At 42.5% G+C, this 15,035-nt stretch overlaps 1 protein-coding gene across 1 annotated transcript in view; it reads right to left on the reverse strand.

Moving 5' to 3' along the window:
* AKAP13 (A-kinase anchoring protein 13) overlaps nucleotides 1–14,830 on the reverse strand; it is a 97,331-nt gene extending 82,501 nt beyond the window's left edge. Inside the window, exons 1-2 of the mRNA XM_025211969.1 lie at nucleotides 14,014–14,830; nucleotides 2,282–2,363 (exon numbers count right to left, since the gene is read on the reverse strand). Of these exons, the coding sequence (XP_025067754.1) occupies nucleotides 2,282–2,363; nucleotides 14,014–14,094 (163 nt within the window). The 5' untranslated portion in view covers nucleotides 14,095–14,830. The remainder of the gene's footprint in view (nucleotides 1–2,281; nucleotides 2,364–14,013) is intronic.
* Between the last annotated feature and the right edge of the window lie 205 nt (nucleotides 14,831–15,035).

Here is a 15,035-nt window from a genome sequence, read left to right on the forward strand (position 1 = left end):
TGAACGCTCAAAAGCCAACAATGCTGTTAGCCAATAATGTACGTTCAGGCGAGCTAACCTTTAGCTTCCAATTCATCAACAGGTAACTCCATCTTTCACCACTGCTGAAGCGATTCCTTTCATGAAAACAAAGGAAAAAGAGGCTACTGTGTGGAAAGCCCAATTCAAAGCTACCATTAAGAGTCTAAGCAAGTTACCCCAACTCACACTAGCTCAGACACTAGATATTGGAGAGAGGAAACATTTTTTTCTTATCTCGCACATCAAGCCCTCTTTGAAACTGGCCAGGCTAGTTTTTCTGTCCATGTCAAAGAAAAGGCAAATACTAAACAGCATAAACGGCCTTAAGTTCATTATGACTGAGGGAAGGGGTGTGGAAAAGATGGCTCTGCACAAACTTTCTGCTTCTTTAATCCTGTGGATCAGCGGAGGCTCCCAGGTTCGCAGCACTTCTGAATATCAAAATGTGCCTTCTAAAGTTTGCCTTTTATAAGCAGGGGTGTTATCCACACACTCATGGTCCCCCTGTATTTCACTAAGCAAAACAATGCCCAAAATACAGCTATGCCAAATCAATTAATAAGAAGACAGTTATAACATTGCTCAGTACCAATCATACAAGCACTGGAACCACAAGCTAATACCATATTTACTTGAATGCAAGATGACCCTGAATACAAGACAACCCCCAATAATGAGATTCTCTATGCAGAAAATGTAAAAGTTTGTTATAACTTTCTGGGTATGGAATCGTATTGGAGGTCTGCCTTGAATTTGTTCCCCTCCGACTGCTATGGCAGGGAAAATAAATCTGGGGGGGTTCAGGTCCCTTACCCATTGCCTCTCCCTAAAGTCTTCCCCCTGCAGCCCCTTCCCACAGCTCCTTACTGTCAGACCCTGCTATCCCTAAGCAGATGGAAGTGAGGGACACATTTGAAAAAAAATGACCTTGAAATAAACATACCTGCAGTAATTTGCACGTAGTACCCACAGACTTAGCTCACCCAGAATTGAAGCATTTTACATTTTTTGAAACCGATACAAGTTAGCATAGGTACTCGATAAACACACTTTAAGTGGCCTTTTTGTACCTGCTTTATATAGAGTATAAACTATACATGATATTAATCCAGAGCCAAGAGGCTCATGATTTACTACGCAGTTCATTGGACTAGTCCCCAGCGAAGTCAAGCCATGGGGACCCCACAGCTCAACACTGCTCAGTATGTGTGTATACTCCAGATATTCCCCCAACAAAGGTGTCGTGCTAATTAACCCTCCGCTCGTGTCTGGAACCGCGTGTTGAGTCCTGGGATCCTCCAAAAATGTATACGCAGATGAGGTGCGGGACAACCTGGTCGGTCTCCACCTCATATAGGGTACGGACACACTAATCATGTGCAACAGGTTGGGGGCTGGGGAGGGGGACATACAGTGATGCTGGGTGAACCGTTTAGGATCTCAGTGGGTTGTGTTTGCCAGGCATAAGGCTGGTGAAAAAACAGGAATAATTGGAAATGGGAAAGAAAGATGCAGCTCAGCTGTAGGAGTGTAGATTGAAATATATGCAATGCAGTAGTTCACTAAGACTTGAAAGAGTCAGACCTTGGGGGGAGGGAGGAGAAGGTTGTGTTTAATGGGCAGTGCCATACGTCTTAGTCAGATGGGCTGTGGTAATCTGTCTTTGTGCTAGGCTGCCATTAGCATTATTGGCACCAGGGAAGGGCGTCAAAACTTGCTTCGGCCTCTCCGAGTGCTAGCCTGGTATTGCAGCACCTCTAGGCCAGGTGCTCGATCCATCCTGGGGGAAGCAACTGCCCTTTTTTTTTTTTTTTTTTTTTTTTAAAGGCCACAATAAAAAGTCCTCATCAGCATGTCTACCCAATATGGGTCCTGTGTTTTATAGTCAGGCTCAATGTTGGCTGCATTTAATGAACTTCATAGTTGATTTCCATTACTGAGCACATGCAGCTTTTGGCAGCAGTTTAATGCTAGACAATTTATTTAATCAGGCTTCCTCATATACAAATGTAAGACGTGGCTTTCCCCCCCGTGCTGATTGGGGTGGGGGGAGAGATCTCATCTTGTATTTAAATAAATATGGTGATTACACGCGTCTTTTACCTCCATTTGCAAACATATGTTAAGGGGATGATAAACAGGAAAGAGAAAAGGGCAGGGGAGAAGGGCAAACCCATGGAAGGAAGCCTGGGGATTTTTGGAAAGACAGATGCATCAGTTTCCCGGTGAACAGGCTGTCTGCAAACAATATGGTGCTTACCTGTAGATTTACGAGTCCGCTTAGACTCCAGCAGTGAAGGATCGGAACAAGGCTCTATTGGACACCAGCTTTCACGGTTTATCTGAAAGGCAAACAGAACACAAAATCAGCATGTTGTTTAGCTCCAATGTCTCGCCTAAGCCTTACTGAAATATAATTAGATATAAACAGTCTCCCATAATGTTATATGGCTTCCTTTTTGCCTACTGGGCCAGAAAAATCTCAGTACTGAGTCACAGTGGAGTAGGGTTGTTTTGTTTTTTTTTAAGTGGTTTCAGAAACGATCAAATCCTCTAGAGCGTCTTCCAAAAGAGTAGTAATTTAAAAAGGAGTCCCTTGCTTGAGTGGAGAGCTCAGAACATGGGGGATCCAGAGCTGAAGGCACATGCTTGAGATGCAGGAGAGCCATGCTCAATTCGAGCTCTCCTGCCTTTGTGTGACCTCACCCAAGTCACGTGTCTCTTGGCGCTTCTGTTAACCGCCAACAGAAAAGACATGACAGCAAATCACTACCCTGCAGGGTGCTGTTAGGTAAATATATTAAGGCCAGTAAAATGCTCAGATGCTAAGGTGACAGGAACATGCATGTACCCAAACACAGTGGGATCAAGGAGCACATTATCTTTTTTTATTTCAGATGTAGGAAACAGCTGAAGTGATGGTTATTATGAAAAAAATGGATGCAAGGCATTTCTTATTAAGAATCACCACCTATCTCTTTCAACATCAACCACACCCTACCACTCAGCCTTTGCATGACTACTAGCTCATCAGTGGTGATGGCTTCTTATCTGTTCTCAACTCTCCCCTCCTTTTCTTCCACTGATACAGTTGCTGATTCCCTCCATTCATCACTCTCCCCTTCTGCCTGGACTTGTTTGTTCCACTTTTTGACCATAAGGCCTACCCAGCCAACCCTAGTCCCTGGTTTATACCAGCATTCAAGTTCTCTAGCTCTTGCTCACATGCTTTGCAGCCTCTCTGGAAATCCTGGGCATATCTACACATTCAATTAATGTGCTTTAGGTAATGCACATTAAATTTAGTACTTCCATGGTGAAGTACTAGAAAAATATGTATTAGCCTATTTTAATGCACATTAGCTAAACAGTGTGGGTTTTTTGTGTCACTTGAATGCACATTAAAATAGGCTAATGTGCACTGAAGCACACGTGTAGATGCACCCCCTGTGACCAGGCTGACTTACTTCTCTGCTCTATCACCCTCCTTCACTTCTGCGATTTTCTTACCTAAACAACTCTACCTCTTCAGCCTAACTCAGCTTATTCCCCTTATCTCAGACTCCATACCAACACCCCTGACTGATTTGTCTAAACCCTCCCTGAAGCTTACTTTCTCTTCCCTTTCCTCCTTCTAAATCAGATGCAAGAGGTCCATTACCTGCTCCTCTCCCCCAACCTCTCCCTCTTGCCTCAGTGACCCCATCCCAGTCCACTGCCTCATCTCCCTTGCACCCACTTGCATCCCTTTTTGACTCCTCTTAACCTTCCCCTCTGGCCATTTCCTCTTGTAATTCAAATATGCTTTGGTTTTCCCCGTCTTAAAATAACTAAATCACTAAAACCCCACGTCCCTTCTTCCTTTTATTATTAAGTTCCCAAAACATGCTGCTTACAATCACTCCGTGAAGTTTCTTGCCCCCAGTAAGGCTTCTGTCCCCTCCCCTCCACTCCACTGAAAGTGCTCTGGCCAAAATCTTGACTGACCCCTTCTTAGCCATATCTCAGAAATAACACTTAAGCCTGTTGGACTTGTCAGCCACTGATCCCTCTGCAATCTTCTCGAAATCTTGTTTTCCCTGGGCTCTTGATCTCCTCCAGCCTTTCTAACTACTCCTGCGGTGCATCCTTTGGAGAATTCTCCTCATCCATCATAAACGATAATCATTCAGGGGCAAGGGTCACATTTTCGTTCCACGTTTGTACACTGCTTAATACTGGGGCATCTTGCCCCTTTGACCAGGGCTTTTAGAAGCCGATGACAATACACACCATTACTAAAGACGAGAAGTGTGGGATATATATAGAAAGGGAGGTTGCAACAGTGGCCTATTATTAGCAACCGAACACTACCTGGGAAGTGATGCACAGCACATTAACTCAATTGTGCAGTAAAGTCTGTCAAAATTGCTCACAGCTCATTAACTAAATAACAGTTAGACACTGAAGAATTTTACTTTTCCATTCTTTTACTTTCCCATTTACTTCTGAAGGAGCAAATGTAGGAGCGAGGTTGAGAGAAGGTGTCTAAGACAAAAGTGACACCTATCCATTCCTGGTCTGCGTGCATTTATTTCACGCTTAGCAGCACAAACACGACAGCTAAACGCCGGAACAATATTCTTCCGTTCTGCTAAGCCAAGGCAAAGTCTCTTTGCAATGGATGCTTTGGACTTCACTGGCAAACCTAGAGGAATGAAGAAGCAAATGCATGGCAACGTGACTGCCAGGTTGTTCAAGTGCATCAGGCTGAAGCAAGTTTCCTATAGCCACTTACTCTATGCTTGAAAACAAAGTCCCCTCTACTGGTCCCTAATGTTGTATTACCCCTTCCCCCACCCACCTTGAAAATAATAAAGGATTATCGGAAAGTAGGGCTGGAAGGGTCTTCCTGAGGTCATCTAGTCCAGACGCCAGGTCATGGCAGGAACACCCCAGACTAAAACATCCCAGCCAAGCATCTGCTCTTGAAAATGTCCTGGGATCGAGACTCCACGACGTCTCTAAGTAGCCTGTTCCAACATCCTCACAGTTAGAAAGCTCCTCCTAATCTCCAAATTTAAACTTCCTCTGCTGCAGTTTAAGGCCATTGTTTTTAGGCCACAGAGAAAAGTCAATCTCCCTTCATTTGAGCAGCAGGTTTACTTTCACTGACACCAATTTCACAAAAATGTAGCTCCATAGTAAGTAATAAAATTACTCCTCATTTACACTAATCTTACTTGTGGGGAAATAATTCTTTGAAGTCTGATCCTAGAAAAAAGTGATTAGGAGATAGGGAACAGAAGACATAAAAAGGTGGTGTGGTGATACCTCACCCCAGAGCTGTAATCAAGATAAACGGCATTGAGCTGGATTATCATCACGGCATTTTTCTCTCAAACAGAGCTGGCTGAATAACTTATTGTGAATGCTTTATAGATATTGCTGGTTTTTCAACACATATTTGAATATTTTCCCATCAGCCAATCAGTCCTGCCCTCCCTAGTCTGTGGCTTTTACAAGCATTTAAATTCCTCTATTCTAAGATTAAGTAATGAAAGAGCAACACTGAAAAGTGAGATTAATGCGGCTTCTTTTAAAGACAATTTAATATTTTTTATTTAATATTCCTTACAATAGTGCAAACTCTGTTCTTATGATATGCCCACAACCGGTCATTTAGTAGTACGGATTCAGGGAGAATATGACTTATAAACTAAACAAGCAACTCCCAGCCACCCAGTAAATCAGCACTCTCCAGGCCACAGAAAATCAAGACGGCAACATCTGGGAATAATTTCTGGGTGCTCCCAGAAAATGGATGTTTCAGACTCTCAATACAGAGCTGATCCCACCTTAAATGTCTTTACCTGGAGCTCCCTTTCTCCATCTTCAACTCCCTGCCCAAACATTCTTCAGCCCCTTCAGGGCACAATGACACACAGGAAAGGCAAGTTTGTAAAGGTGGTGTTTTAAGACTGCTCAAGGAATAGGGGTGTGAGGCTGGCATGTGCCTGAGGAAGTTATGGTGGATACCAAAGCACCATCTGTGACTAGCACCAATTGCCTACACCATTCTCCTTCTTCCAAAGGGACGCCAGCAATAGGAAGATGCACTGAGTGCTACTGACTGCAGCCTGTTGGCTCTGGACAACTTGATTTCCGAGTGGAAATAGAGATTAAGGGGCAGCATTTCAGGAGCAGAAGAAAACCTGACCATCCGCATGGGCAGTCTCTCACTTTGCAGACTTCAGGAGCAATGCCCCTGGAAAGGTTGCACTGAAAGGTTCAAACCTTTTGATCTACAATGAAGGCGAATGCATCCAGAAAAAGCATCCACAAGAACCATCTTTCCAAAACCCCGTGCACAGACCAGCCTGCAGGTACTGCAGCCGGCTAGCAACAGACTCAGACAGGCGAGGGACGGTGCAGGCCCCAGGCTGGCAGATTTCTCTTGCAAGGCACATACGCACAGATTTCCTGAATGTCAGAGCCAACTTTCTGCAGACATTTAATTTAAAACCCAAAGTAACTTAATACAAAAACCTCTTTGCAAAATAAAAGAAGAGGAGACACAAGATAGTCCTCTAGCTAAAAGGGGCTGTTAAGTTGCATTTTGTATCATGTGGGAACAATTAGCGAACACCAGCTCCTATTTTCTTTAGCTAAACACAAAGCTCTTCCATTTTAAAAGATCCCCGAGGCTTTCCCTGCCTTTGCTTTTGCTTACCAATCTGAGCAAAGTTACGCACATCCTTATAGCCCAGCCTGTACTCTGTAACACCTAGTATCTATTCCTGATTCTCAGAGAACTGTTTAAACATAGTCGCATCAGACCCTCCCCACAATGGTCACTATTAACACTTGGTTCAGAGTGTTAAATAGACAGCCAAGGTCAACTGCATTGCTGATTTACATTTATCCTTCTCATCCAGGACTGTGCCAGTGGGAGATCTGAATGCAGTCCCCAAGGCCACTGTTCCAAGACGGGAGTTATCCGGACTGCGGTTACAACCAGCAGCTGCCATGACACATGCATTGAAAAGTATGATCGTTGGGAAGTCGAGTATACTGATGGCTCTAGGATAAACTACACTGCAGCACTGCAAGGTACACCGGGACCGTTGGCAGTACACTGTGTACTCTGACAGCACAGCCAGTGCTCCTGCTTTACCACGCCGCCGATTCCCCCAAAGGAGCTGCCCGGAAAGGATACCAGCATCGGATGTCTGCAGCCCCTCTAACACTTTTAATGGAGAGAGGGGACCGGCTATTGGAAAATATCTCAATTTTATAATGTTCTGAAAGTGCCTAATTTCCACTTCACACATTTCACTGACATCAGGAAGCTTTCCACTATTTAAAAAAAAACAAAAAACAAAACCTTGCAATTGTCAACTTTTCTGGCAGAACTATAAATCAAACTGAAGCATCTCCGGAGGAAAGGGAACAAGAGGAGCTTAACTTTAATTTCCTCAAAAATCTCCAGAGATTTGATTTCCTTTTGTATTATTTGAACTTGATCTTATATTTTCAAGTAAAGTTTCCATCTCTCTCTCCTTTTTTAAAACCCCTCATCATTGAAGCTATACCATATAACTTGAGCAGGATACTATTGTCCAAAGGCATCATCTCACTAAAAGAAAAATATATGACCCATTTGTTTAAACTCTGTTTATATACTACCACCATACCATACTTGGTGCTGCTCTGCACTAGGAAAGGGACTGAACCATTTAACAAGGAACAAGCATACAGTGAAAACGTTACCGAAGTATCTTTCTTACTTTACTTCAAATATGTTTTTATCCGATGTGTTTAAATGTTTAGAAACCTTGCAATGAGCTTTAACATAAATTAAAATCTTAGTCCTGCCTTTGCAGCATTCACAAAAAAATACCTTTATCATTTGACTTGATGAATTTAAAGTATTTTAAATACTGTAAATATTTAAAAATTAGGGTGGAGTAATGACAGGGGCCATTTGTAATTCCTGCATCAGAAAATAAAGTAAAGAGCTGACAAGAATTGATTCCCATCCCTTGCAAAAAATTAAGACACTGTCCTAGGATTTCAAGATCCTCCACACGCAGCAACAAAGACGGGCCTACAGGAAAGGGAAATCCAGAAACACAACTTTCATCTCTGTTCCTTAGACAGAAATCGTTGCAGCTGGGGTGGGAGGTCAACTAAGAGAATAAAATTGCACCTCTGAATTAAGTATCTTGGCTGCCAATGTAACAGAAACAGTATCAAATCCTTTTACTTTACAATTTTTGCCCAACTTTTTCAGTCGCTTCCCCTCTCCCCACATATTCCTGACTGCAAAACCTGCAAAGCCAAAAGGACAAGGGTTTGACATCACCTCTGAGGAGTACAACAACCATATCATCCACAAAAGGACTATGATCCCGAACCCACAAAGCCCTGCATCCATGCTTATTTTTATGCCTTGCAAGCCTGGGACTATTCATGACGCATGCAGTTCTACAAAGAAAGGACTATGAACAGCTGTAGTTTAAAGGGGCAACAGGGAAGAGACTCTTTTCCAACAGCTGAATAAATTATTGCTTTGTGGTCTAACAACACCAGGGAGTTCCCAGACTACAGCATTCCCTCTGGCAATTTCCTGAATGGGGAAGTTGATAAATGTCCCAAGGACATTCTCTATCCTTTGCCACAGTGAGGTCCCTTCCCCATTAGCAGAACGCAAGTTCCTTCAGCAGCACTCTAATACGGGCTTAAAAAAGTAATTGGCAAATATTCTGGATGGGAACCATTTCATGACTTAAGCTGAGACAGGAACACTGCTTAAAAATCACACGAGCACACAAAGTACAAGCAAGACATCTGCCATGTGTCTATTTGCCCTTCTCTTCAAAGTCCAGGTGACTGGAACAACATATAGGGAGTCTGAAAACGTCCTGTACTACCACCAAACAAAACAGACTCAAAGCAAACTAAACCTGCGACCTATTAAATGTACTTTCTCTCTCTGAAAGGAGCCCAAACAATAACCACCCCCCCCCGTTGATGTTAATTCAGTATTAAGGCACTCAATCAAACAAAGAAAAAAGTCAGGAGATTCCAAAAGCTAAAGGTTTCTTCCCACAAAGGAAAAGGCATATCTTGAACTTGATGGGAACGTTTACGGAACAAACAGAAGTAACTTAAATATTTTTACTTGTGCCAAGAAACAGGAATAGGAAATCTACAAAGCAAGAACATGCAAATACATATACATATATTATACACACAATACATATAGTAGTAGTAGTAGTAGTAGTAGTAGAGCGTGCACACACACATGCATGAGTTTGAAATGTCTCTCATCGTTAGCATGCATGTACACACCACACTCACACAAAATATACTGTGCTATATATACACTATTGCATATGCATGTAAACACACATATATGCTAACAATGAGACCTTGCCTCTCAAGCATGCGTGTACACACACACACACACACACACACACACACACACACACACTATATAGAGCAGGGGTGGGCAAAATGCGGCTTGCGGGCCACATGTGGCCCACCAGGCCATTCTATCCAGCCCGCAGGACCCCTAAAACTTTAGAAAACTAATATTTATCTTCCCCCAGCTGCCTGTCATGCAGCCCTCAATGGCTTCCCAAAACTCAGTAAGCGGCCCTCCGCCCAAAATAATTGCCTGTCCCTGATATAGAGAGAGCGAGCCAATGTCTCTCTCTTAGTTAGCATGTGTGTGTACACCATACACACACACATACTATACACCATTACATTATATGCAGTGTGTATACACACACACTGTACTATACACTATTGTATTTTTATATTATACATTATATTATAAATTGAATTATATATATACACACACACACACACATATACACACACACACATATATATATATAAAATTCAATAGTGTATAGTATATATATTGTGTGTATACACACACACACACTACATATAATGTAACAGTATATACTATGCATGTGTGTGTGTGGTGTGCACACACATGCTAACTAAGAAAGAGACCTTGGCTCAACTTGACTTCAACAAGGAATTGGGAAAGGGAGGTTAAAGACACCTTTATGCTTTCCTCCCAACAGACCCCAGAATATTTCAGCAGTGTACATGCTGCTCTAAATTGTGCTGACTGCCTTGGTTTTAAGGAACTAGGCATGTTACCACGTGACTACTTTATGTAATCACCAGTTACATGAAACATGGCATACACCATCCTTTTCTTTGCTGTCCCAGACATGGATTAGTGCAATTTGGCTGGACCAGGGACTGAAAATGTAGTCTGTGAACTGATGGTCTGATTCAACTTCCACTGATAATCAATAGGAGCCTTCATCTGGAACTTAGTTGCAGATGCATCTGGTCCTCCATTTCTTTGCTTGTGAAGAAATAAACAAAGGGCAAATATTAAGTTATTTCAATGGCTTCTGCAGCATCCTGTGGACAGCACCTTGACAAGGAGCCAGTAGGTTCACAAGTAGGAAGGTGCAAAGATACCAAGAAGTGTGCAAATGGGCAGTGAACAATTTTAAAATATTTTCTAATAGGAATGCTGAGTCCTGCATTTTCAAACATTCATGTTTGTTATTTTAATATTTAGCAAAGCATATGCTAGTCCTCAAGGCTATTTGTAAGGTGCAATCATTGCATGGAGTCCGGTTACTATACAGAGAAAGTCAGATTTGTTAGACACCCTGTCATAACAGCGACAGTTACAGTACAAGAACCACGTGGAAAATGTTCTAATGCACAGATACTCTGAAAATCCGCAATGTGACTTCCGTAGAGACTTAAGAGCTCTGGTAGGTAGGTGGAGATACTATAACCACACTCACTGCGACACCCCCGACCCTTACATCCAGGCGGAAAGGGGATGTAGAATCACTGTGCCAACTCTTGCTAGTGACAGAATCCTCTCGTACAGTTGCACCAGTTTTATGATCTCTCTGTGGTGCTGCAGGAGCCATTGAAAGGGAAATCATTCCATACTGTATTTCAAATGGTAGCAATTTTTAAGATACTCCCACAAAAAAAAAAAAAAAGAAAAGAAAAAGCTTTTCGATTTTTCAGTGGGAAATACCAAAAATCTCCTCCAAATCCAGAAGGCGGAGAGTCAAATTTTCCAAAATAAAGTTTCTGGCTCAATCCAAAGAACAAAAATTTCAGCCTCAAAAGTTAATCCTTTAGAAAGCGACAAGCGTGGCAAATCAACCCACTGGTACTCAAAGTCTTGCAACCAATCAGCTATTAACGAACTGTAGATAAAAGGAGAACTTGGTTCACAGCTTGTCTGAACCATCTTCCCCTACCAGCTGTTTGCATTCCCCGTCTCATTGCTATAGAGACCACCAACGTGAAAAGCAAAGCCAAGGACACATCTACCCACCTCTGCCAGAATTTGAATCAGAAGTCATTTGGGAACCAGATCATAGACCAGCTCAGAAACCATTTGCTTGCAGCTCTTTTTTTTTTTTTTTTTTTTTTTGGATTTACCTCACCATGATTTCACACAGAGCAAAGAGCAAACATGGTCCCATCATGCTGGTTTTTTCTCGTCTAACTCCATCAATATCTGATCTTTCTTGGGAGACGTTTTACTACTGAAATAGTACGTCACCCAAACGCAAATGATGATTGTGTGGGTTTTCCTTCCTTCTAAAAATATTTTAATGCACAAAAGCATGTCCATGCCTAAAGCCCTGATTCAAGTTCCAGTGATGTCAAAAGACTATTTGCCACTAATTTAGACAAGTGATGGATCTGTCTTGGACGTTTGTAAGATGAATCTCATTTATTCATTGGACTGTATTACTTAAATCAGATTTACCCACAAGGAACTAAATAAAAGCTGAAATGTATTTTAGCTATAGCTGTCACTAGCACCATCCCATCTAAAAATCCTTGGCGTTTATCTCCAATTTTTATGTTCCATGAAGTAACGTGTGCACGTACACACACATACACGGGCGCTGAGTCATCTCTGGGAAAAGACAGCATCACCCATGGGTTTGAGAGCCAGTTAGAAAAACACTGATGGAAACCAACATGAAATCAGATTTTTTTTTGACATTTTTAAGTTTTATTGAACAACAATTAAAGTTACGGGAATTGATGACTTCAGAAATACTAGTTGGGTAGTTACAGCAAATTCCAGGTTAGCCCAGGCAGCCAATATTGCTTTCAAAGACGATTGTGCTTTTTATGTAAGCAGCTGGAGCCGTCAGGGGGTACCAGTGCTCTTCCAAACTATCAGAGGGGACCACGCCACACCACAGCTAGCAGAGGTTATACAATACGTCTGCACAGTATTTTGTCTGTGACTCAGAAGAGTGTCTAGAGATTGAATTCCAACGTCTACTATTGTAATTGGCATCATTAAAGGCAGTATTAGAAAATGCTCCAATAAAATGCAATAAAGGGGAAGAAACAAAACAAAAAAACCCACCAGTTTTGTTCTTCATTTGTTTCCTTTTTCTCTGGTAGGGAAGGAAGAATGCACCAAGTAGAATGAAAAACTGGCAACTCCGTGTCAAAATGCGTTGAGTTGGCAAGTACCAGGTTGATTAAGGCAGGGGAAACAGATTAGGAAACTGATGAGAAAATAATTTCATAGATTTCATAGACATTAGGGCTGGAAGGGATCTCGTAAAACCATCAGGTCCAGCCCCCTGCCCAAGAGGCAGGAAGACAGCTAGAGTCAAATGACCCTAGCAAGATAGGCATCCAAATGTTTCTTGAAAGTGTCCAGAGTAGGTGCTTGCACCACATCTGGAGGAAGTCTATTCCAGGCCTTGGCGGCTCGGACAGTGAAGATTTTCCTTATGTCCTGCCTAAAATGGTCTTGCAGTAGTTTGTGACCGTTGGTCCTTGTCTTCCCTTGGGGCACTCTGGTGAACAAATATTCCCCCAGATCCTGATGCACACCCTGATGTACTTATAGGCTGTGCTTCTCCAGGCTAGGCTCAGGGGTGACTTGGTGGCAGCCTATAAGTATTCACTGTATTACTTAAATCGAAATAATCATGCACAAAGCTTCATTTTTTTTTCATTTTCCCCTCTAAAACACAGAAGAGAGGATGCTAGGAGCTACTAAATGTGACACTGAAAAAAATCAGACACAAAACTGTGCAGCACCCCATCATTCCTATTTCAAAAAAGGCAATTTTCCTCCCAGAGTTAAGATATCAAAGCCAGGCTATATTATGAAGCCACTTTGGCTGCCTCCTGCTTTCCATCCATCCTGCCAGGAAACTGTTTAAGCTCCAAAAAAGAGCCGTTATGGTGATGGAGAACATTCCCAGACTGCCACCTTGCCATTTGGTGGAGCACTTACTAATTTTAGACAAGGGAGGACAGCACTCAGACAATTAGCCAAGAGGCACTGCCAGCACTTGCTTCCACCCATCTGAAGGCAACAAACAAACAAACCAGCTAAACACCCCTGTCCATAGAAACAAATATGCAAAGGCTTTAAGCAAAGTCCACAACCAGCAGCATTCAGCACATAGACAAAGAAAAAAAAAAAGCGGCTGTGTCTTTTTAGGACCAAATATAGTGTCGGCCAGGGGAAGTGTGCACTTTTCCTTTTGTGAGGAAGACACAAATGTTCCTTTAGCTGAAAAAAACAGACAAACCACTTAACCCACGCATCAGTGTGCGAAGTTTGCTCAAGAAGAGATCTGGTGATTTTAGATGCAGGGCGAGGGGCAGTGACTAGTGAGAACATCTGAAAAAGAATATATAAAAGTAGGTGCCTGTAACATCTCAACCTGTGTCACAGTGATAGCAAATCTCAAGAGACAATCAATGCAGTACAGTATCTGATAACCATTTCCCACCTGTTCCTCCCTCCCCTTCAAAAAATCCCCAAAACCGCCCCGCCATAAACCTATCTGTCCCGGGGGTGCATTTACAGGAGAGAGTACATTCATGGATTCAAGACGAGGAAACGGCACAAAGGAGTAAGAGTTAAAAAAAACAAGACCCTACCTTCAACAACACGACGTCTACCGTCCTGCCCACCTTGGAAATATCACACAGGCTGTACCGTCTCTTGTGTCGCTCGTACATTTTGTCCAGAAAAAAAACTGAGGCAAAACGTGAGGAGCAGAGCCCACCATTAACTCCAGGATCAAGTTGTCAAGGCGCACGCTCCAAATCTCTCACGTATGTGCTCAGAGAAGTCCCTGCGTCTCTGAATCGCATCAGCCTGGCCAATTCTCGTAACAGGAAAAAGAAAATCCCGAGCTGCAACTGGTTGATAAAGTCCTCTTGGAACACGGGCTTGCTTAGACAGACAATGCAGGCATTTATAGTCAAAGCCGATCTTTTTAGAGACGGTATTTTATATACGATTTTTTTTTAAAAAAGAAAAGCACTAAGAATGTCACCAGAATGACCACTGCATTTGGAGAATAAAAAGTTTTCCAGCCAATTTTAATAGCAGAAAAAACATACAAAAGTAAAGTTCTTGAAAGGAGAGAGAGAACAAAAGCCAGCTGTTTGCAACTGGCACTCAGTAACACACCGAGAGATGAAACTATCAGGGCTAGTCTCCACCACAATCTGTCTAATCCAAAGAAAGGAGTGCGAGCACGAAATCCAAAGACAACAATTGCCCCTGATAAGCTGCTGCTTTCACTGTTCGAAGGTGTAAAAGAAAACAAAGCCACTTTCCCTCCTTTCAAGTCAGTCCACAGTTCCCCAGGCGGGAGGTATCGTTTTTTGAATAAGTTTAAATTTCTAATAACAGCACAGGGTAAAGGGGGAGAAAAAAATAAAACAAAGCCACTCCCTCCTGATTTGGACTGAGACGTCATTACTTGCCTTTTTAGTGCTGCACCAGCGTTCTTTGAGCTTTGAAAACTTAATTGCAGTTGTGGGAACATGATTCATCTCTTTGGAGTTAGTCCACAGAGATGAAGGGTAAAGGTGCGTGCGTTTTTAAGGAAGGAGCCAGGAGAGAAAGACAACCCTTCTCCCCTCCCCCAGCCCAGGTAAAGAAAGAGAGA

Source organism: Alligator sinensis, unplaced genomic scaffold (assembly GCF_000455745.1).
Source record: "Alligator sinensis unplaced genomic scaffold, ASM45574v1 scaffold857_1, whole genome shotgun sequence".
NCBI classification, from domain to species: domain Eukaryota; kingdom Metazoa; phylum Chordata; order Crocodylia; family Alligatoridae; genus Alligator; species Alligator sinensis.